The sequence below is a fragment of the Liolophura sinensis genome, chromosome 11, assembly GCF_032854445.1.
Source record: "Liolophura sinensis isolate JHLJ2023 chromosome 11, CUHK_Ljap_v2, whole genome shotgun sequence".
NCBI classification, from domain to species: domain Eukaryota; kingdom Metazoa; phylum Mollusca; class Polyplacophora; order Chitonida; family Chitonidae; genus Liolophura; species Liolophura sinensis.
Genome location: NC_088305.1, coordinates 26361257 through 26383688, shown reverse-complemented (window position 1 = coordinate 26383688; position 22432 = coordinate 26361257). Strand labels below are relative to the sequence as shown.

General features: G+C 37.6%; 1 protein-coding gene across 1 annotated transcript in view; it reads right to left on the bottom strand.

Moving 5' to 3' along the window:
* Nucleotides 1–819: 819 nt before the first annotated feature.
* LOC135478253 (Fanconi anemia group D2 protein-like) overlaps nucleotides 820–22432 on the bottom strand; it is a 47318-nt gene continuing 25705 nt past the window's right edge. The window contains 20 exon segments of the mRNA XM_064758526.1: nucleotides 820–3836; nucleotides 4478–4585; nucleotides 6736–6882; nucleotides 7603–7752; nucleotides 8804–8842; nucleotides 9943–10014; nucleotides 10370–10463; nucleotides 10865–10987; nucleotides 11865–11964; nucleotides 12344–12471; nucleotides 12752–12865; nucleotides 13601–13719; nucleotides 14598–14726; nucleotides 15089–15205; nucleotides 16343–16424; nucleotides 16888–16985; nucleotides 17500–17581; nucleotides 18351–18471; nucleotides 19269–19377; nucleotides 20560–20675. Of these exon segments, the coding sequence (XP_064614596.1) occupies nucleotides 3756–3836; nucleotides 4478–4585; nucleotides 6736–6882; nucleotides 7603–7752; nucleotides 8804–8842; nucleotides 9943–10014; nucleotides 10370–10463; nucleotides 10865–10987; nucleotides 11865–11964; nucleotides 12344–12471; nucleotides 12752–12865; nucleotides 13601–13719; nucleotides 14598–14726; nucleotides 15089–15205; nucleotides 16343–16424; nucleotides 16888–16985; nucleotides 17500–17581; nucleotides 18351–18471; nucleotides 19269–19377; nucleotides 20560–20675 (2129 nt within the window). The 3' untranslated portion in view covers nucleotides 820–3755.

Here is a 22432-nt window from a genome sequence, read left to right as displayed (position 1 = left end):
TTTCTTGAATTCGGTAAAAAAAAAACAAAACACGAAATTTGCTCGTGTGTGGTAACCACAACAAACATTCTGGAGAACAGGAAATGACCGATGTACATACGGTCACAAGCTGCTACGCATGCGCTTTTCAAAAGTGCATCTCACAATGAAAAACAAGAAGTATCCCATTGGTCAATCCAAACATTCTCAACTCCTTTAGAACTGCTCTGATGGCCCAAATATTATTTATATCATATTTATAAGTAGATAACTGTGGTAATTCCAACCGATACTGAATCATGTATGGCCTTGTGCAATTTGCTTTTAGTTGTCAAAGTATGCTTGGTTTAAACAGGGCAACGCTGGTTACACGTATTGCGCATGCATGAGATGCTCTCAGAAAATAGATTCTCTTTATAGTACCATTTAACAGTTCCTTGTAATTATCAAAATCCGATGGCCACTGGAATCACAATGCTTTGCCGTCTGGTTTGCTTGGTAAAAGTGTTCGTAGTTTATACCAATTGACGTATGTACTGAGTAGGTCAAGCGATCATAGCTATTAACGGTACTCTTTTTCGCAGATAAATACTTGCTGGCAGCTCACTATCTTCGGTCAATGATCCAACATGTAATTGAAACCTACCGTTCATTAAATAGAAACGTCACAATATGACTGAAATAATTACAATCTTGCGTCAAGCCATACTCGTTCAGTAATTAAATAAAACCCCTTTCTATTTCTTTGTTGACAGCCAATCAGACGCCCGGCCGTCCTGTGTCACTTCCGCCCTTGCGCAGAGCCTCACAATCGAGTTCAGATACGTCATATCTGGGCAACGCATCACGGTCTCGCGTGGTCTCCGCACCGCCCAACACTCTCGAACCAGTAACTCAACCGTCAGAATTACCATTATACACTGTAAACGCCTGGAGCTCACCCAATGAAGGCTGGCCCGCAAATGACGCGCTTCCTCCAGGGTATGTTATTAACCTATCGTACAACAACAACACGAGTGTTCCGCCCCTGCCGCCAATAGCCAGGCCGTCAGCCCAGTTGGCTTCACCATCTGGACCACCACCAAGTTATAGCAGCGTCGTTAACGAGGGGAATGAACATATGTGAAGATGATCTGTCGAGAATCAACTCGATCAAGGTTCACTTGATCAAGATTCATCGTTGAACATGTGGGTGTCGTTTGCTAAACTCAAAGGAAAATTCGTCAAGCGACCCGGATTCAACCGTTATGCCATCAGTTCTGAACAATGCACCCTATAGTCTTCCGTACCAGATCATGGCATAACGCTCACGGAGTCGAATTGCCACTTCCACAATTTCGACACGTTTTCGATGCCGAAGGATTTTTTTACTAGTCTTGTGATGTTTTCGTGGACATCTTGGTAAAATTTTACAGATATTTTTAGTAGCTAGAACCTTCAAGGTAGACAGGAAGGTTTCAGGCGATTCGCGAGTCAAACTACAGAACGAAGACCGCACCAATTTCACTGACGAAACTAGAGTACGCGGGAACTTAACAATCAAATGCAAGATCGTTTGAAAGTGAGAAACACGTTACCGATAAGCGGCCTTTCAGAAAAACTCCTTATTAGGCCGAAAACATGTACAATTTTTGGTTTCACAGGTTTAGACGAAGGCAGGAGGCCTACTGGGGCGATTCAATTTCATGCCACAAGTATACTGGAAAACAGGATTAATTTGGTTTGGGTATGGACTTTGGTGTGACAATCTAGGCCTATCTGGACAGAATGGACATACCAGATAGGAATTTGTGATGTGTTTGTGTTTTGATCATTTACAAGGGCTACAAAAATATCTTCAATTACAAATTCATACATTCTAAAACAATACTGATATCTGTGTTTTATTGTCATCTTTTACAGAGGTAAGAATATTATGCTATGACAAAAGACAAGAAAACTATACACAATAACAAAACGAAGCGGTTATTTTATTTATTTTTTTTGGTTCAACGTAAATCAAAGATTATACATCGACTACTTTGTACAACCACATGTAACTGTGTGTTACTCTGTACAATCGACTATGTACAACTGACTGCTCTGTTAACATGTTTAATGCACAATAATATTTTATGCATTACTGTATATAACTGATTATTCTATACAATCAGCTACTGTGTATAATCTGCTTTTATGTATAAGCCATTATTTTTAAAAGGTGCATGAAAAAGAACTCTAAAACAAAGATTACGTTTCTACGCCAAATGAAGACAATTATGCCCTGGAATTTTTGTTGAAAAACCTTCATTTTGGTAGATGTAGATTATGCGTAATCTCCGTCATCAGTCGGTAAACACTTCCGAGGTTCCCCGAGCCCGGTGAACCGTGTCACTACAGTGTCGTCAAGGTGACATAATTTCTTAACTTCCGGACTGACCACTTGGGCCTTAATATGCACCTTAAGAAGTGAAACGAAAGCGTTTCAGATATCCTTCAACATACTTCTCTAAGAGCATATAACATAGCATTCTATACAACCAACTACTGTGTATAATCAGCCTTTATCTACAATCGATTATTATTTATAACATACTTCTCTAAAATCTACTGCTTTGAATAAAGTCCAGTTCTCAGGATGTGATTTGTCGTAGGCCTATATCGACTCGTCGAATTCAAGAAGTCAAACGGAAATAGGAAAATCAATTCCATTAGCTTCGTTCAGATGATGCGATTAGACGAATATCACATGCAGCATAAAACAGCTCATGTTTTATTTTAATTGGATTTGTTTTAATTAGAGGGGTCGACCTGACCATCGCACGGTCTGAACGCGGCTTAACTGGTAAATGGCTCAGAGGTTAGCGTGCCATGAACAAGGGGCCTCTCACCAATGCGGTCGATGTGAGTTCAAGTCGAGCTGATGCTGGATTCCTGTCCGGTCGTAGGTCGAAATGTCTGCCAGCAACCTGCGGATGTTTGTGTTTCCCCCGGGCTTTACCCTGTTTCATCCCATCAAAATGCTGGCCGACGTCGTATGAGTGAAATATTCTTGAGTTCGGCGTAAAACATCAATCAATCAAGTAAATAAATAATCGATTACTCTGTGGATTTGACAGTTGTTACGTGCACTACTCAATAACTTTCCACTAATACCACAGCGGTAACTTCTCTTGTATAATCGCCTACGCTGTCCATCTACAAACACGTTTGAGGAACAATACCAGATGGCTAATCTTTCAACCCTATAAACCATTTATCACTATGAGTTCTGAAGAACATTTCACTTTTATGACTTAGTTTATAGCCTACGCAATCGGAGGGAACGTCAAAGATTAATCCGCTGAAAATCGAGCAGACAGGCAACTAACAAGATCTGCTCAAAGTTACCCGAAAATGTAAAACCATCTTAGTGATTCCTTCTGAGAATATGGCCTGACACGTCTCTTTCTAATAGGGACTGTCCTTGCTGATCACGTCGGTAAACCAGTCGTTCCCGAAGACAAACACTGTTAATTAACTATGAACACTAAACTAAAAGTTACCCGAATATGTAATTTTTTAACTTAATTCTTCATTTATTTAACGAGGATTTCTCACGGCCTAATGGTTACAATGGTGATCTCGTCAAAGCATCAATTAACAACATAATAGCTAACTAATCCCGTCGGTAAACCGACTAACCTCGAAGACGAACACTGTAGATTAACTATCAACACTGGATTAAAAAAGGAAAATGCTCAAGCTATTATTTGTTAGTATGACATGGTTTACTGTTGGTATATACACATACACATCTAGAAAATTTCACTGCACGAGCTCTCGTAATCGTCTCCAGTCTTGGACTCTCCGCCAGCCTCACTTTGATTGTCCACTTCCTGTAAAGTAAATGTACCAGTTAAAAATGTGTTTCCTGTTTTTAACGCCTACTCAAATTGTTTAACGTCATTTAACAGCTGTCAGGTTTCTCTTTAACGAAAACGAAAGTACTCGGTGTAAACTGCCCATATTACACTGAACCTGACAAACACCTTGACATAAAGCTACAACACCAACCAGACAGAACTGATTTCTACCAGTTTCGATGAGAACACTATTGTCATGTGAACCAGTGATTTCAATATCGATGCACGCCTTGGCTGGCTGGAGGCTGCGGCTTTAAGTCAGGGGGATGCATGAAATACCTGGTAAAATATAGATGGTTCCTGTTTTGTTTTTTTTCCCATGAAGTCGATTATGTTTGAGTTTAATAGGAAACAGAAACTTAATTCTGATACCAAAACTGTTTAAAAAGTTAAATTTAAAGTGCTGACATTTTTACTTTAATACAAAGTACAACGAGTACATTGTAAGTGTAAACTTTCATGATGAGGGTGAAAATAAGGACAACGGTCAAACCTCAGAGAACTCAAGCTGAGATGAATTTCCTGATTTATAATAGCCTCTGACAACTTTGTGACCTTTCGGCCTGCCAAATTCTCTTGGTTTTGTCATCCAGACGCACAATCACGTTACTTACCACCTCACTGTCCTCGTTTTCCTCCGGGAGAGCCTCTACCCCGTCGTCATCATCACTCCCACCGTCCTCGCTGGAGGCTACAGAGGCCTGGGACAGGATTTCTGCACCCTGGGGGCACACAAGATAAGCTGACTAACTTACCCAACTGGGAGTTGTGATGTTTAAATTATAATTACTGCACATTAATACAAGTCAATCTTGAGATATGGTTCTGTATAACACAACATGTAAATACTAGTACACAGGATAGTGTTATACTTCAAACTCTGGTAATGAGTAAAGTGAGTGAGTGAGCGCTTGGGGTTTAACGTCATACTTAACAATTTTTCAGTCAGATGATGACGAAGGAATCCTTAGAGTGCATGTAATGTGCCTCCTTGTTACAGGACGGATTTCCACGGCTCTTTTATCTAGTGATGGCTTATCACTGAGACGGCTTACCGGAGGCAAGTAAGCCGCCCCGCCCCAGCCATTATACTGATACGGGTCAACCAATTGTTGCACTATCCCCTTCATGCTGAACGCCAAGCGAGATAGTTACAACTTCCTCTTTTAGGTCGTAGATGTGACTTAACCCAGGATTGATCCTGGATCTACCGCTCCCGAAGCGGACGCTCTATCAACTCTATCAGGTCCGGTCTGTAATGAGTAAAAGCCAATATAGAACAAAAAAGGGCCTTAAATCTACAATTAAGAGAAACATTTTAATTAATATCAGATTAAATTTCTTTCCCTACGTGACCTCCATTATGACCAATAGCAATTTCTGGCCATTTTTAATAGTCAAAATCAGCTGAAAATTCTCAAATGAGGGCTAATAATTTTGAAAACAAATACTTTTCAGATTTTAAAGACCTTTGGAAACCCTGAAAAAGCCTTGTAGAACATCACACTAAAATATCACGTTATCCTGCATCCAAGTAACACTGGTGGATAAAAGCGCCCATTCTAAAATCCATCAATTACATCCTGTGCCTCAAGACAACATTAGTGTAAGCCTATTCTCAAAGGCTTAAATATTGTACTCCAATGCAAACTTGTTTACAATGTATTAGAGAAAAATATCTGAATTCTGGTCAAATGTTCTGGTAAGCCACTCGAAATACACTTACACAGGCTCTTGTTATTGATTAGGTGTGTAATCATTCCACCCCTTGCAGAAGTCACAGTGTGATTAGCAATCTTACAAATTCACATTTCACCGACAGTTTTATGGTGTGTGTAACTAGCACACCTACTTTTGTTTAAAGAGTGCCAAGGTCTTGGAGTGTACAAAGGGGCTAAGGGCCTTATGTTCATCCTGCTGAATTAAATCGCCACGTTGGATATATGAACAGTTGTAATCAAAACGCAACTGAGATACATATTTTGTTATCTACAACTTATATTCTAGCACGGTACACAATTTTACTGCTGATTTCATTTGCCTTGCGCTTTCCCAATACTACTGGAAAATGTTAACTACTTCTCTTGAATAGCATGATTCCATCCTATTTTTGTACTTTATATACTTTCTTAGTTCTTTGGTGGTTTGTATTAAACGTCATTCTGGGAGTTGACCTTGCGATTATTGACCTGGAACGTCCTAATTGGTTGATGTCCGGTATACGAATTTCTGTTTCGATGCATAGATTCAAAATCGATGGTCCGCAGAACTCATTTGCTTGAAGCACTGTTTGTTGTTGTTGTACTTAAAACTCTAAACATTTTCACTACCAGACTATCTTTAACCAGAACCATATTAGCCCTTCATTTTCTCGGGAATGTAATGTATTTTTGAGTGTAAAGTGTATTTTAGAGTGTAAAGTCTTTTTTTTTTTCGCCACAGGCCTGCCATTTTTGGTGTGCAGGTGCATGATTGGTACCAAAATGATGGAAATTGTCTAAATTTTGGGCAGGTATAAGATTTAAAGATGACAGTTCGAAATTCTGGGTAAGAGGACACAAGGAGACGTAAGTGACGTCCCCTTGTTGTTGCTAGGCACCCCTCTCAGCTGCTGGCATAGAAAGGTCCAGATTTTGACGGTCGGCCCATGTCAAGATTTTTATGACTGCTTTCTCACAGGCTGGACCAGGTATGCACCAAGCTTTACTGGCCACCAAATCTTTGGGATTAAGTTACAGCATTTAAAGTTAACATTATCGCTTATGGAGGACTACCAAGGGCCTGATGCCATCTCCGGGATGCCAGGTGTCCCATTTGAGACAGTACAAGGTTTTGGAGAGACTACACTGGTATAGAAGAGCTCTAAACCCACCTTCAGATCCCGGTTTTTAAGGTTTCCCATCCAGAAGGCTTCCAGGCATTTGTTGTAGGTGAGCATTGCTTTCACACGGAACACAAACGTCTCTAAGGTACGCTTAACCATAGGAACTTGATTCGTAAGGGCAACATCTTTCACAGTCTACAGAGGACAGAAATCATAGAGGACAGAGGTCAGGGAAGTCACTAGTTAAACTTCACAAATGTAAAAAGAAGGCAGCTACATGTACTTAACAAACAAATCACTTTTACACAGGTTTAACAGTTTACAAATATATTCAGTTACTTTTATTTTTGTTAACTTCAACGCCATATCCAAGAATGTTTTTGCATACTTGTGTACGATGGCATTTGTTTTATGGGTAGAAGAAACTGCAGTACCCGGGGTAAAACATTGATCTTTGGCAGGTAACTGCCCCACGTTGACACATGTGACATTGTCTCCTCTCTCTAAACTGACCTTGCCAGGAATAGAGATGTGGTGCATGGTTTGTGTTCTCACTACAGACTGACCTTGGTGTGACTACAGACATGATGTATGGTTTGTGTTCTCACTACAGACTGACCTTGGCGTGACTACAGACGTGATGTATGGTTTGTGTTCTCACTACAGAATGACCTTGGCATGACTACAGATACTGTGCATCAGCATGTCTTCTGACTACAAACTGACCTTGGCATTACTACAGATGTGATGTATGGTTTGTGTTCTCACTACAGACTGACCTTGCCAAAACTACAGATGTGATGCATGGTTTTTGTTCTCACTACAAACTGACACTGGAGTGACTACTGATGTGGTGCACAGATTGACTACATATACAGATGTAGTGCATGGTTTGTGTTCTCATTACAAACCTACCTTGGCATGACTACAGATGTGGTGCATGGCCCGTGTGCTTAGCTGGAGGTTCTTGAGCAAGCTCTGAACGTCTTCACGATGATTTCGGAACATGTGATCCAACATCGGCATTCCCTGACGGAGAAATACATCCACAAACTGGCGGCCATACTGAAAAATATACACAACACAAGAAGCTTTTTAAGACCTCATTCGTCTTTTCCGTTTTTCGGCAGAGCCTTTAGCTTGTGAACAGCTTTCATTGCTTCCCATTATTTATTTGTGACAATTGGAAACTTCAGTTTCAAATCTCTCACAACACCAAACAATACAAAGAGTTAGAGTAATGACGTCACAACATTGTGGTAACATCCATTTTTGTCGTCATTTTACCACACACAAAACATCGCTAAAATCACCTGACCGTGTAAATCCACTAAAATAAATATTTTGGGGAAAGAAAATCATTAATTATGCATAATATTATTGTATATAAGTGTTCATGCTAAAATGAATTGATTTCCCTGACTGTGCCATAAAGCAATGACATTTAATACAAATGGACATCATCATAATGTCATAACGTCTCCAAAATTCTGTCTTCATCGAGGTAGTTCATGACATCATGTCAAAAACATAGTCAGATTTCGTGTCCTAATTACATCACTGAGGTAGGTTGACCAATGAAATAGCTAGAAAAAGTGTGAATATTTTCTGTACAACTGCACTTTATCAGCTGGGGATGGGGGTGGGGGTTGCAACATATGCCATGACAATGACAGAAAGCTGTGTCCAATTTTCTTTTTCTATATATATATTTAACTACAGTGTATTATACCATATTCCGTTGCCTAAATATTGACTTCATACGGCGCTTTAACACTTTCATATTCATGCAGTTCCCTACAATCTACTTATACGTGTGTAAAAACTAATTCCTGTAATTTTTGTAAGAGAAATCTTGAGCAACTTTCAACGCCACCAATACATCTTTGTCGTTGGTTGAGTTTGTCCATTTAAGGGCCTCACAAGAAGCATAAGTTTATCAGTCTACAGGTACAAAGAATACTGCACTGAATTAACATCTTCCAACCACTTGAAAAAGTTGGAGAATTACAGCAATAATACCTTTGACACTTTGTTTTCATTTAGCTAGATTTACTGTCCGGTACTTCCTTGAAACCACACCAGCAATGAATAACGGCCTTGAAATCAAGCTTACCTTTAAAGCTGATCCGATGTTTGATCTACTGTCAAACGCCTGTTGAAAATGAAAAAAAAGAAAAGAAGATTTTTTTCCTTCAAAACAGTGAGAGGTTGATTTGCACAGTGGTGCTTCTTAATACTCAAATGTTACTTGGTACTGTAAAATGTAACTCAGTACTGTAAAATGTTAAAGGTGAAGAAAACATAAAAATGAGGTTAAAATCAGATGAAAAAGCATCAAAACTTATTTGCAAATTTGGTCTTTAATATTTTTTTTCAGGAAAAAAATGTATTTGCAAATATTCCGGGCATTTGGGACCACCTTATGGTATTTATCGTCTTTACATAATAATGTTAGAAATAAGGATGTCATGCATGTTTAATAAATTTATTTGAAAGTAAATTTGTTGCTAATATTCAGATGCGTGTTTAATCTGAATTATGATAATATTTAAGAATATATTAAAAATACATCCAAATCGAGGTTTAACACGTTTTTCAGCTAGGAAGACCAAATTCTGGTGCAAAAATGTTAATTAAATAAGTTTTACATCACCATTTATAACATTTTTACACAAAGACTATAAATACCAAACGGTGGTCCCAAATACCCACCATACAAAAATTATTTCCAAGTGCCGTTTTCTTTTTAAAGAAAAATCAAAAAAAATATTGAAGACCACATTTACAACTTTTCAGACTCATCTAAACTTTATAATTAAGTCTATGAATATTGAAGAGTTAATGCCACAGGATGGCAATTTTATAAAACATCACACTGATGCTATGTACATCTAACAATAATTACATTGAACTGACATGACTTACTGTGTGTTTTTATACAGATTATTCCTCTGCGATGTCAGACAAAAATTCAGATTTGTTTTGATTTGAACTTCCATGCAAATATTACCACTGAACTCACCATTCTAAGAAGTTTGACCCACATGTAAAACATAGTTGTCAAAATTTATATAATTTGCGCATATGAAGATTAATTCAATACTGATGCTGACTTTTGTGACTGCAGATTGTTCACGACGAAATACTAACTCTAAATCTTTAGAATTAATCACTAAGTGCTGAGCGGGATTTGTAATGCAAGCTCTCTGCATACTGGGGATTAGGATTAACCTAATCTCTTTATAAACCCACCTTAATCAGGTTGATAAACACATGGAATATCCGCACAGCCATACTCCACTTAATCAGCCGATCTAGCTTTATCTGAAACATAAAACATTATTTTCACAAGGAAAAATCTCAAAGTATTAGTGTAATTCTTCATTTGTTGGCATATTTACAAGATTTTTATTCAAGAATATTCTGAGTGCATGGTTCTGTGTAAAATTATTCCTTTAGTGAAGCCCTGACATTGACATCCAATCAATGTTTTTTTTCCCCTCAAATCAAAGTTAGTCTTTCGAATGTGGAAAGGTTTAGGAGTCGGGTAACCAAAAGAAATAAAAATAAAAAATAGCTCTCCAGTGTAAAGGTAAAGAAAAGGTTGTATTTGTAACCTACCTCTCTAGAATAGTAAAAGAAAAGAAATAAATGAAGAGAGAAAAAAAACAACTCTTACTTCGTCTGAGTCAGTTTTATTTACTGGTTCCAAATCTTTAGCCGTTCCAACCAGATCAGACAACATGACTTTGTAGAACACTGAAAACGACTGTCTGAAATTTCAAAGAAAAACAAATTCAACTTGATTATTAAACAGATATATCTAGATCATTTGACAGCTGAAAATATTTTTTTTGCCATATGCAGGAATGTTCTGGTGATTTTCAGGAACCTTTTCACCATATTTTGACCAAAATATCAGACACAAATGTTTATTTTGGTGAAATTCCATTGATAAGGTCAGTATCCTTTTCAAAATAATCTCATTGATGAAAACTGTGAAAGCATAGATGAAAACCATAAAGCGAAGGGCGGTGGGGGTGGAGTGGGTGGGGGAACAAGTATTTTTTTTTCCATAATCTGCAAACAAGAGATCAACACTTTCCTAATGCTCACATATTCAAATTAAACAGTGACCTTTTCAAATCAAAAAGAACAACCAGCGTTTATTTACCTGTCCAGGGTGGGGAAGGTTTGAGAGCAGTCATTCTTGTCCGTGTCCAGCAGCTCCGGGATAGCTTTGGTTGTGACCTGCTCTGTGGCTAGGAGAGAGTCTTCTGAGTATGACAGGTAAGTTCTGTAAAGACAAAGTTTGGATTGTTTGCTTTTTCAGAGTGACCAATTCCTTCTTTCACCACTGATTTGGTGGCGTCATCCTATGGTGTCGCCTATTTGGTGGGTTCAAAAGAAGAGATATTATGATATGAACAGTGCTGTCACACTGGAACGGCCTGCCAAGATGGGACACCATACCCAGTCACAGCTTACTGACACCAGATATGACATCTTTACCCAGCTACAGTATACTGGCACCAGACGTCTGGAACATGACATCTTTACCCAGCTACAGTATACTGGCACCAGACCTCTGGAACATGACATCTTTACCCAGCTACAGTATACTGGCACCAGACCTCTGGAACATGACATCTTTACCCAGCTACAGTATACTGGCACCAGACCTCTGGAACATGACATCTTTACCCAGCTACAGTATACTGGCACCAGACCTCTGGAACATGACATCTTTACCCAGCTGCAGTATACTGGCACCAGACCTCTGGAACATGACATCTTTACCCAGCTACAGTATACTGGCACCAGACCTCTGAAACATGACATCTTTACCCAGCTACAGTATACTGGCACCAGACCTCTGGAACATGACATCTTTACCCAGCTACAGTATACTGGCACCAGACCTCTGGAACATGACATCTTTACCCAGCTACAGTATACTGGCACCAGACCTCTGAAACATGACATCTTTACCCAGCTACAGTATACTGGCACCAGACCCCTGGAACATGAAAGACCAAATCAAGATACACTATAGTCACACCTCACCAATCAGTACTTCGCATCTCCCCTTACGGGGAGGGGAGGAGGAGGAGGTAACAAAATTGCAAATTTCAAGTCCCCTCCTGACATCTGTGGCAGGTAGAGGCACTCACCTGATGACGACATGGAGGTGCTCATTGTGTTTGGCTCCCTTCTGTCTCTGCCCTTCTCCGTCCAACCATTCACGCTTCAGGAAAGCCTCAGACTGCTCCCCTGAATACACATTATCAAACATTAAATACTCTACAGCCAGCCGAGATGATATCCCTAATTTCTTTGTCTAATTGTCATCTGAATTTTGTGCAAAAGGTAGTCAAAACACAGCAGACAATAATAAAGTATGTTTCGTTGACAGATGAATCAACTTTCATCAAAGTAGAACAAGATTTGAATTACTACACAGAAACAACTAACCAAAGAATTCATTAATTATGCAAAATTTTTGCTTCAATCAGGCTGGTTTTAATACTTGGTCAGAAGTGCTACAAAATTATACTATGCACCAAATTTTGTAAGACTTTGAAGTAAGACTTGAAGACTATTCAAAAAGGGAAAATTTAAAGGAAATAAGTTGTGGATTTGAACTCCTAACCAATGACTTGATCCATGTCCTTTTCGCCCGTTTTCTCCGCCAGACAGATAAGCAGCTTGAGGAGAGTCACAGCTGTGGCCAGGTTGGGGACCGAAGACGAGAATTTCTCTACATACTTGAATGCAGTTCTGGAAATCAACAGGTAAATAACCTTGTAGCATATTATGACTACCTGCTCATAGCAATGTAACATGTGAAGATGCAAAACTGTAATGCACCGCCAAACAAGACCGAGGGGTAACAACAACTACGTTTTCTACATGACGTTCCAAAATTCTCTGAAAAAAACTCGAAATACATGAACCAGACAGAAGCTTTAGATTCCCTATTCAATTCACAGTGACTGGCAATGACTTATTATTTGTGAACATACATGTTGGAGACAAGCAAAATATGAGAAAAGCTTACTTCAGTAGATGCCGGAAGGAGACCTGTGAAGGTCCAGAGGGCTTAATGCGACTGGCGAGGACGGTTAAAGCTTCTTTCAACATTCCATGATTTTCACTTAGTAGGAAGCCATTCCTGTTGTAACAAAAATGAAAACAATACATGAGATTTAATGATAATCATCCACAAGAATCCATCCCTTACATCTTCCAACATTTCCAAAATACAAGAAAGAAAAGGAAACATTAAAAGAAATGACACGATGTTGTTGTTACATTGTTTGGCTTCACGTAGATTCTTTCATGAACCATATGTGGTGTGCACTGACTGAACTACTGGTACATCTAGTCTGAATGGAGAAATGTAGCAATCACAAGAGAATACAGTCTGCATTAAAATCCATTACAGCACTAAGTACCTGAACGGAAGTAATTATGAAAATAATTATAGTTTACTTATGAAAAGTATTCAGTACTTTATGAAGTGTTGCATGGACAAAATGTGAATACATGGAAATTAAGCACTGTTACGCAAAGTCCTAAATGGGTGAAATAATGAAAATAATTACCAGATTGTTTCGCTAAGCGGGGGTATAAAAAGAAATGTAAATTTTCTGTGTTTAACTTAAGATGGGCTACAATCTTTTCGGCTCTTCCTGGCTCATTTTACTAAGCAGTTGTTCTCGCAGGCCCAAACACAGCTCTTGTTTGTTAGGTCCCAGTTTAACATAAGGCAGTTTGTCAGGCGTATGTGCCTGGTAAATCAAACTGGTTTTAATCCATTGATAAAGACAACACCATTTGTATACCTGAAAAATTCCACTGAAAGAAATCATTAAATCAACAAAAACTTCACGCTGCCAACACCTACCATGAGAAAAAGGAGACCAAGGTTTGGAGGAGGAGATTAAAACATGTTGCCATGGTTTCAGCCTCAGGGGTGGAGCTTCCGGGCCCATCAATCACGCCATCATTTTCTTCAATCATAGTCTGAAGTGAGAATTAAACTTGATCCTAAGTTGATATTAATTAATCGCTTATTAAGCTGTTCTGGTTTGCGCACGTGAAAAAGTATATGAGTTCAAAAATTCATTATGAATATTACACAACTGTCTTTCCGCTGAAACTGAAACATTTCAAAATTTAACACCTTCCACAGTACGAGTTCATATATCAAATGAGTTCACTCATCAAATGAACACTTCCTTGACATCACTGATGTTGAACACCTCCCTAAGAACTATTTCATGATACGTGATTCTGTAATTGGCTGATTGGATGGGTCAAAATGCTGACATACTCATTTGTTGTTGTTGTTGGCCACTGCCACATGAAGGATAGGAATCACTTTGGGGGTTAAACCCTGTGCAGTATTTAATAAGCTCTGATAAAACAGCTCTGCTGACGTCCTTTTCCTCTGTAACGCTGCATTCCATGGCAAGTGATTATTCACAGCTCAGCGTTAAATAAACACAAGTAGAGCTGTCGATTTGACAAGTGTCGTATGGACAAAATCCCACCACCATATCAGCGCTGTCTACAGTCAGCATGGCTGACATGATTTTTCACAACTAAGCTTTATATAAATGCAATAAGGGCTGTCTGTTTGATAAATGTTGCAGGGACAAAATTGTAATCCATGCTTTGAGAAGGGCATGAACGGATTTAAACCCTGTGTTTTCACATCCAGGGTTTAAAACCCCAATATGAAGGCGATGAGAATCAATGACATAGGTGGAGGAAACTGAGCATCTGCATTTGAAACTCGCTGGACCTTTGTGTGAAATATCTGTAGGAGCAAATGAAATACCTGTAGGAGCAAATGAAATACCTGTAGGAGCAAATGAAATAAGTTCATGCTAGATTACCTGGAAGAATTCACTGGCACCTTCCAGGTTCTCACACAGAGACGGTAAGAGTACTCCCACCTTGGTGGCGATCTCTCTCGCTGAAAACTGCTCTAAGTGTGAGAACCCTATCTTCTTATCTCCTTTTGTCTTGGGAATGCAAATAAGACAAGAAAAATTTAACAATTTACAATTCACACAGAATGAAACAAATGTGAAACTTGCACTCTAGGATGGTTTACAAACAACCCAGCAAGAAGATGTTTTTTTTTTTTAAATTCTGTGAATGAGTAATCGCAATATGACCGTATATTCAACTTCACAGGTTACAATATCATGGGGAACTTTACCAATGTTCGTATCAAAACAAATTCGTATCACACACATTTTAAAGTGTTGATGAACACTGACACTTTTATCAAAATGTTTATAAGTGTTTATAAGAAAATGTTTATGTTATAAATGTTTATAAGAAAACCAAAACTGTCAGAGAATATTTTTGGGAATTAGACCTTGAGAAAAGTTCTGCGTTTTGAAGCGCTGGACAGCAGCGAATGACTGAGCTTTCGGGCAAGGTCGTCCAATAGAAATGCAAGCTGTGGTGGCTGGATCTGCACATCTGTTGTTGCCTGGCAACACAAAATACATGTTAGGAATGTCAGACGGACAGATATTAATATTAACCATGAAAATTTTAGTTTTGTTTTTTACTCGGAGGAAGAATATTATATCGGAACGTAAGATATCTGTTGGTCTTTACCAACAGAGCTCAATAAATATCTTGTAAAGAGTAGCTCGTTTGTGGCTTTCGCCTGGCACAATTTTAAATTAAACTGGATATTTTCAGTGAATGAGTTTTGAATAACACTAATTAATTGTGAAACTAACAGTTCACAGGTCAAAATGACTGATATTTTGAGCTCTTCAGGTTGATCCATGACAAAAGTTGATCTCATCCAATATTATTTTAAAGGTGTTGACTAAATTTATATCATTGTAAAACAATATTTAAGTGGACAGAGTATCATAAACACTCATCATAGATCTGAATTAGGTATCTGCATCCTACAAAGTCATCTTTTTGACGATCTGAGTCTGGTTGTTCGAAACTGGTTGAAGACTTAATCCCAGATTTAACTTAAACCAAGTCCTCAATTTTGTACTTAGCCCAAAAATAATTGCATAACAGTATATTAAATTTGAACTAAGCCCGCTGCTGTTTTACTTTAGACTTTGGTCAGCTGTATTGGTTGCTAAATTTGTCTAAAAATCTTAATTATAAAACTGACTTAATACCAGTTTTAGCTCATTTTCGAAGAACTGGGCCCAGGGCTCAATTTGAGGTCATCATTTTTATTTTTAGTTCTTAAAAACGAGTGAATGACTAAACATTTCGATCTCTGCAGTTCAATGATTTCCTTCAAAGACTTATCCATTTCACTTTTTTTTTTTCGCCCAATGACAGCCCAAATACTGAAACTGTCAAATTTTTGAAAATTTCAGTCACACCAAATGTGAATTTACAATTAAAGTGTACAGATCTCTGATGAACTATCACTAAATTCAGGATATTTGTCTGTAAAGGTTTGATTTTATCATGGGAAACCCTACACAGTGAGAATAAGAAAGAACAAAATCGTTGCCTTCTTTCCAAAAATACACAGCCATACCGTGAAACATGAAGGGGGGTTTTCACTCTGTCAAAACATAAACTTGTTAAACTCATGGTGTCCTGTGTAAATGTTATGTGTATGTTCAACTCTCACCCTGGTGTTCTCCTCTGAATCAAGCGCAGCTCTAGTAATAAAACCACTCTTCAGAATCATGAAGATATCTATGTCCAGCTCCCTAAAGAAAGCAATAAAAGTTATTAAATTAAATTCCAAACAACAATGTCAGTGAAACAGGTCTATAATGAAGAGAAGTGCATACAGAAGATCCACTCCTGTGTTCTTCCTTTGCAAGAAATGAAGACTTTGCAAAATTTCATCTCTCAACACAAAAACCTTGGACAGATTCAAATTTTACAATTTAAAATTATTTTTGAGCTTTTTCCAAATGCACAACAAAAAAAGACAAAACTTACCCCATCCAGTCATGACTTCTATACAATGAAAATTCTGGTATCTGACGTAACAGAGTTTTTAATGGCACATTATGCCTTAGGGCTGTTATCTGGCAAGCACTTGTTTTTGGCATTCAGTGTCATGTCTGGTGTGTATATACTGTGAGTGGACGTGGTGTCATGTTTGGTGTCCTTGGCAAAGCATGGGCAAAATAATGGGTCATTTAACTGAGGCTGTTACAGTACCTGAAGTAGGGACGGAACAACTCCAAGTCTATCGCTGATTTGTCTTTGGTAGGGGAGCCCTGGGTAGCTTGACTGTCTCCCTGGAGTGACAACTGAGACTGGGGGAGAGTGAAAAGTTTGTTATTTTGTATTCGTGAAACATGGAAAAAAGTGGAAATAATGGAACATGGATCAAAAGTGTGCAGAAAAATACAATGTCATACAAAATTTGGCTATCCATTTGATTGGTGTTTAATGTCATAAGGCCACACCAAGTTACCTCTTTGTTTTACGGGCAAATGGAATCTTCTTTCCATGTCATTAGATTGTTTATAAATAAAACTAAAACTGAAAAATTATCTAACTTGTGGGCAAGGTCGCCTGTGCCTTTGACTGTTCCTGTTAAAACCATATTTATGTGATTAGAAAGCCTTGAAAACAGGATAAATCATTAAAAATACTGGGATTGGACACAATAAAATAGTGGATTTATAATTTCATTTTTATCTCATATTTGCATGATTTATTGTCGGCTCCGTGTGAAACCCAAAATTGGTGTCGCCTGAATGTTTCACTTTTATCATAAAATCCACTAAGCCATTCAGCCAATGAGAGATTAAAGCGTTTCTATACTCGTTCAGCCAAGACAGTTGTCTCCCCATTATCATCGTCCCCGGCAACAGACTGATCTGTGACATCAGCACTTCCTTTCTTCCTATAAAAACAAAGACCATCAATTCAATTTTCAATATAGGTTGAAATATTACAACTTCAGAAAAAAAAAAGCTTCTTTAACCCAATTTACATTGGGAAAAAGAGAGTTGCACGAATAAATCTTGTATAAACTGTACAGCTTATCAGCAGTAGGAACCACAATGACAGACAGGAAAGACGCAACAAAACGAGCCATCTGCGATCTAATCTTTTCTCATTTAGTAAATAACAGGAAAATGCATTTCTTTTGCATTTAGTGTGTCTGTCGATATTTTTTGTAAAGGCAAGAACCCTGTGCAAGTCACATTTTATTTGTTATAATTGTTACACAAATCATCGTAAATATCGCTATCTTCATCATCATTCAACTGTGCCTCTGATTCGGCAAAAATATTTGAAGCTTTTCGAGGCGTAGAAAAGCTAATTCCAAATTTCAGAATTTTCTAGGTTTTCAATGATCCATATGAACACATGTGAGGTTTGAAAAAAATCAACCAAAACGGTCCCACTTTCTATATCTCACACTACGTATCTTGCCTAACTTTGTATTGATCCCCTCCTGCCGTAAGTGAGCAACCTGCGGATGGTTGTGGGTTTACCACGGGCTCTGCCCAGTTTCCGCCCACCATAATGCTGTCCGCTGTCGTATAAGTGTAATATTCTTGAGAACGGCGTATAACACCAATCAAATAAATAAATCAAATAAATAAATAAATAAATAAACTTTGTATTGACCTGCAAAAGACAATAAGTCTGATGTGCGTACATACTTTTTTGCCCCTTTCTTGCCTGGCTTCTTTGCCGCACCGGACTTGACCGGTAAAGCCAGTGGTTTAGATGGTGTATCCTCAAGGTCAAACACAGCTTTAGGAGGCTGGAAGCTTGGGTGACCTTCAGACAAAGACATGGATGCATTCAAGACTCGTCAAATTTAGCCAGACTCCAAACTGATTTTGCCAACTTTCAATTTTTTTTTTTTTTTTGAAGTCAAAAAGTGATAAAATGAAGTTGTGTTGGAAAAAATACTTAATTCATCAGCCAGGTACAGGTTTTGGTGACACCGTAATGATAATCCTTCTTTTACTGCTTACTTACGCATCTCCATCCTCTAAGTCGAGATTTATCAGGTACCTGGCCAGTGATGTTCTCCCATAAACCTGATTGCTGTCTTATAGGTGAAAAAATTCTTGAGCATCATCTTAAACACTGATCAGTCAAACCATCAATCAACCAACCACTGATCAGTCAAACCATCAATCAACCAACCACTGATCAGTCAAACCATCAATCAACCAACCACTGATCAGTCAAACCATCAATCAACCAACCACTGATCAGTCAAACCATCAATCAACCAATAACTGATCAGTCACACCATCAATCAACCAATCACTGATGGTCCTCTGTGGCTGAAGGGTTGGTGTGCTAGTATAGCTTAACGGCCCACCACTGCAACCACTGTGAGTTCAAGCCCAGCTTGTGCTGGCTTCCTCTCCAGTCGTACACTGAAAGGTCTGCAAGTAACCTGCAGATAGTCATGGGTTTTCCCTGGGCTCTGCCTAGTTCCCACCGATTGTAATGGTGGCCACTGTTCAATACTAAGTAAGTCAAATTCTCGAGTTCTGTGCAAAAACAACCACCAAATAAATAATCAAATAAATCAACCAATCAAAGATTACCAGACTGACCTTTGAGACATTTGATGAGCAGAGTTTGCACATCTGTGATATTCTGTAGCCTTATGATGACCTTGGCCTTCATTTCTGGCTCAGTCTGGGTCGCAAATCCGTTCACAACCTGTGGTTCACAACAAGAAGGCATACACTATCCAGAAAAATACAAAATAATAACTTCAAAGAAATATGTAAATTTATGTCTTAACTTACAGTATTTTTTTGTTTTTTTTTTGTTTTCTTGCCCATGACAATAAATACAATGCTTTTTAGAAAGGTGTTTTAGGATGGTTGGGAAGATAGGATGATCTTCTACTGGAACTTGAGATTTGGTAGATAAGACTACCAAAGAACTTGCCTTTTTATGGTAATTAATATACACGCACAGCATAAACGATTAAACGCTTGACTGCATCAAAATACCTCAAGCGTTTTATCGTTAATGCATGGCATAAGCCAAAAGTTCAGCACAAAAATTAATATTTTATAACATTTATTTGCCTCTAAAGTTCAATTTTGGAGATGAAATTTTAGGTTGTTCATTTTAATAAAGGTATAAACAAAATAAAATATGGTATTACATGAAACTTTTTAAATTATACTGTGTTTATATCACCAAGCCAGTTCCATTATGTATCAATTATTATTCAAGATGATACAGAGATTTCTTAATATGAAGGAAAACAATTTTGTCGTCACGAGTCTGTATCCTTTACATACAGTTTCACCCAAATTTTGGCCTGTAAAATGACGCTTTCAGAAGTACATATTTAGGCCTTTCCCCTCCGGTCATACGTGAGAGGGTCTTTCAGCAACCTGTGGATGGTCATTTGTTTTCCCCGGTTTCCTCCCACCATAATGCTGGCCGCCGTCGTGTAGGTGAAATATTAATGACAGAGTAAACACCAATCAAATAAATAAATAACAAATATTAAGGCCTTAAAATGAAACTTCAGATGTTAATTTAAAATACAAAAATACAAAAGAATATGGCAAATGAAAAAAAGCTAAATTTTAGGTAAAACACAGTACCCTATTTCTTCTAAAAGTTGAGGCACCTGCTCTGCTTATTTTAGCCAATGTATATGTAATTCTAGCAGGAATATTGGGTCGCTTTTTTCACATGGTTAGACCATCAAGTGAAAAATATACTCATATTTTTACTTTTCCCAAGGTTGGTGAAGAAATGAAATATCCTACTTTCCACACGGCTTATATCTGTCCCAAAATTTAGAAGAATTAGGGTAGCTTAAAAGTGTGGCCTCCTTTGATATCACCTAAAGATCTGAGCTGAGTGTATGTATACCTCTCTGAACCAATTAATGGTCTGAAAGACTGTGTTACAGATGACATCCTTCTCCCTGGGGGACAGGCTCTTCATCTTCTCCTCTACCCCCTCCTTACACACGTACAGAGGACAACCTGGGGGCATGGAGATACACAGGGCTCTCAGTACATGTATATGCAAACACTGATCACATGGGAAGTATAAATTTTAATTGTCAAAAATATTTATAGATAAAAAGCTATATACATATAGATTTCTAGATATACTATTTTCAAAATATGCTGGTTTTCGAGTTTTAACTGTGTTGGTTTTTTCTTACCTGATTTTCAACATGTCCAAACATTCTTGTTTCATTTTTGATGTTCTCACCTTGTTTTCACCTTGTTCTCGCCAAGACAGGGATGAAATATTGCCGATGTGGCGTTAAGCCATAGTCATTCATTCATTCATTCATACGGGAAGTAATCATAAATATATCAGTCATTAGGCCATACCAATTTAAATATATATCTCTTCCCAATGTCAGGAGGGCATGAAAGTATAAAAAACTTGTAAATTATCTAACTTGTGGGAAATGAGGACTGTCCCTGCACTTTTTTTGTTGAAGACATATTTTCATGATCAAAAAACATAGAAACCCCCCCCCCAAAAAATACCAACAGGAGAATCATGAATATATCAGAATCTGAGAAAATGAACACTGATATTCCATTGTATTTTTAATCCATTTTTGGACGTTTTAGTGTCGACTAAACACAAAATAAAATTCTTGTCATCAAAAATTAATATTTCAACAAGTTCTTTTTATGCCATCATCAGGATGGGTATGTACAGTATGGTTCCATAGGACAATGACATTAACTAAACTTGCTGAAATATTGATTCAATTTGCTATTGACTAATATATCCACAGTTACTTTCTTTTATTCCAAGCTAATCACTAATTGTTAGCATACATATCTGTGATATACTGTGTCTTATAGCTTCCAACCCATTCTCTGTTGAAGACACTGTAGTGGGTGTTGTAACATAAGAAATTGTTTAATATACAACCTGTTGTTTAATATACATCCCATTGTTTAAAATACATCCCCTTGTTTAATATACATCCCATTGTTTAATATACATCCCCTTGTTTAATATACATCCCACTGTTTAATATACATCCCATTGTTTAATATACATCCTGTTGTTTAATATACATCCCATTGTTTAATATACATCCCATTGTTTAATATACAACCTGTTGTTTAATATACATCCCATTGTTTAAAATACATCCCCTTGTTTAACATACATCCTCTTGTTTAATATATATCCCACTGTTTAATATACATCCCGTTGTTTAATATACATCCCCTTGTTTAATATACATCCCCTTGTTTAATACACATCCCCTTTTTTTAATATACACCCAACTGTTTAAAATACATCCCCTTGTTTAATATACATCTCAGTGTTTAATATACATCCCATTGTTTAATATACATCCTGTTGTTTAATATACATTCCATTGTTTAATATACATCCCATTGTTTAAAATACATCCCGTTGTTTAATATACATCCCATTGTTTAATATACATCCCCTTGTTTAATATACATCCCAGTGTTTAATATACATCCCATTGTTTAATATACATCCTGTTGTTTAATATACATCCCAGTGTTTAATATACATTCCCTTGTTTAATATACATCCCATTGTTTAATATACATCCCAGTGTTTAATATATATCCCCTTGTTTAATATATATCCCGTTGACCAGATTTAGTGTTTTCTTAAATAAAATAAAACTGTGGTAGCCTCAAAGAGATCATTTTTTTTAGTCTGAGGTCAACATAAAAGATTGTTTATCCATGTCAAAGAGTACTATAAAGATTTCAGCACA